Source organism: Octopus bimaculoides, chromosome 6, assembly GCF_001194135.2.
Source record: "Octopus bimaculoides isolate UCB-OBI-ISO-001 chromosome 6, ASM119413v2, whole genome shotgun sequence".
NCBI classification, from domain to species: Eukaryota; Metazoa; Mollusca; class Cephalopoda; order Octopoda; family Octopodidae; genus Octopus; species Octopus bimaculoides.
In genome coordinates this window covers 31,281,834-31,283,105 of record NC_068986.1, presented here as the reverse complement: position 1 = coordinate 31,283,105, position 1,272 = coordinate 31,281,834, and the positions used below count along the sequence as shown (strand labels likewise).

General features: G+C 36.4%; 1 protein-coding gene across 1 annotated transcript in view; it reads right to left on the bottom strand.

Annotated features, from left to right (window-relative positions):
- LOC106869359 (pregnancy zone protein) overlaps positions 1–1,272 on the bottom strand; it is a 66,384-nt gene that overhangs the window by 21,435 nt on the left and 43,677 nt on the right. Inside the window, exon 24 of the mRNA XM_014915080.2 lies at positions 487–582. Coding sequence (XP_014770566.1) covers positions 487–582 — 96 coding nt within the window. The remainder of the gene's footprint in view (positions 1–486; positions 583–1,272) is intronic.

Here is a 1,272-nt window from a genome sequence, read left to right as displayed (position 1 = left end):
CCATCATTTATTCCTAAAATATATTTATTTATATAAGGGCATTCATGTATAATAATGCCTTTATATAAATATATATATGACAGGCTTCCTATCTGCCTATCAAATCCACTCACAAGGCTTTGGTTGGCCTGAGGCTATAGCAGAAGACAAGGTGCCATGCAGTGGGACTGAACCTAGAACCATGTGGTTGGGAAGGAAGCTTCTTACCACACAGCCAAGCCTTGCACCAATAGCTTTTTACCACACAACCACTCCTGCACCTATAATGTAAATAATATAATTATTTAATGACTTTAACCTTTATCCCACTGCATTTTCTCCAGAATTGTCTCCTCTGCCGCTGCCCTGTTACTACAGGGAAGAAAGCTCATATGGTGACATAATGCTCCTACAGCGTGCTAAAGGTTAATCTCAGTTGAAATGAAGATAATATTTAATACCGACCCATATAATGTATTAAAAAATGTATTGAAAATAGCAATTTACCAATGACTGAAACAAAGGCTCTGGATGACTCTGGAACCAAATGAGTTTTGGGAAGATCCAGCCTAACAGTATCCACTTTAACAGAGTCTTCATCAGCTGCATAGAAAAAAAAAATGGTAAAAATAAAAAATTTAGATATTCAGTTCATTTTTCTTTTTCTCAATTTAAATTTCAAATATAGCACAATGATTTAAAGCAACTTTAAAATATGGGTTGTTTCAAATGCTGGCACAAGGCCTGCAGGTTCGTGGGAAGGGGTTAACTCAATTACATCAGTTCTTCTGTTCAACTGATGCTTATTTTGTTGACTCTGAAACAATGAAAGCAACGTTGGTTCCAGTGGCATTTGAGCTCAGAACATGAAGACAGAAGAAATACTGCTAAGCATTTATTTTGGTACTGTAATGATTCTGCTACCTTGCTGCCTGAGCAATTCTAAAACCTTAAGAAATAATACTTTTTTGAAATTTTATAAATTTTTTAAAATATAAAAAATTTTTTTTAGCAGAAAGACAAATTTATTTCTTACTAGCAGTATAGCCCGGCTTTGCCCGGGATTAAGTTGGGATTATTAAGCTAATCAAGTTCTTTATTTCAAACCAAACTAAGTAACATGACGTCAAATTTGGGCAGAATCAGTGTTGCAACTGGAGTGCATGGGTTGAGAGTTTGATCGGCAGAGGTGATCAGGTTACACATGCCATCCCTTTGAAAACACCACCGCCATCATCTAACCCCTCTTTGCTCATGGGTTAGGAACCCTTCCAGCAAGGAAAATAGAATGAC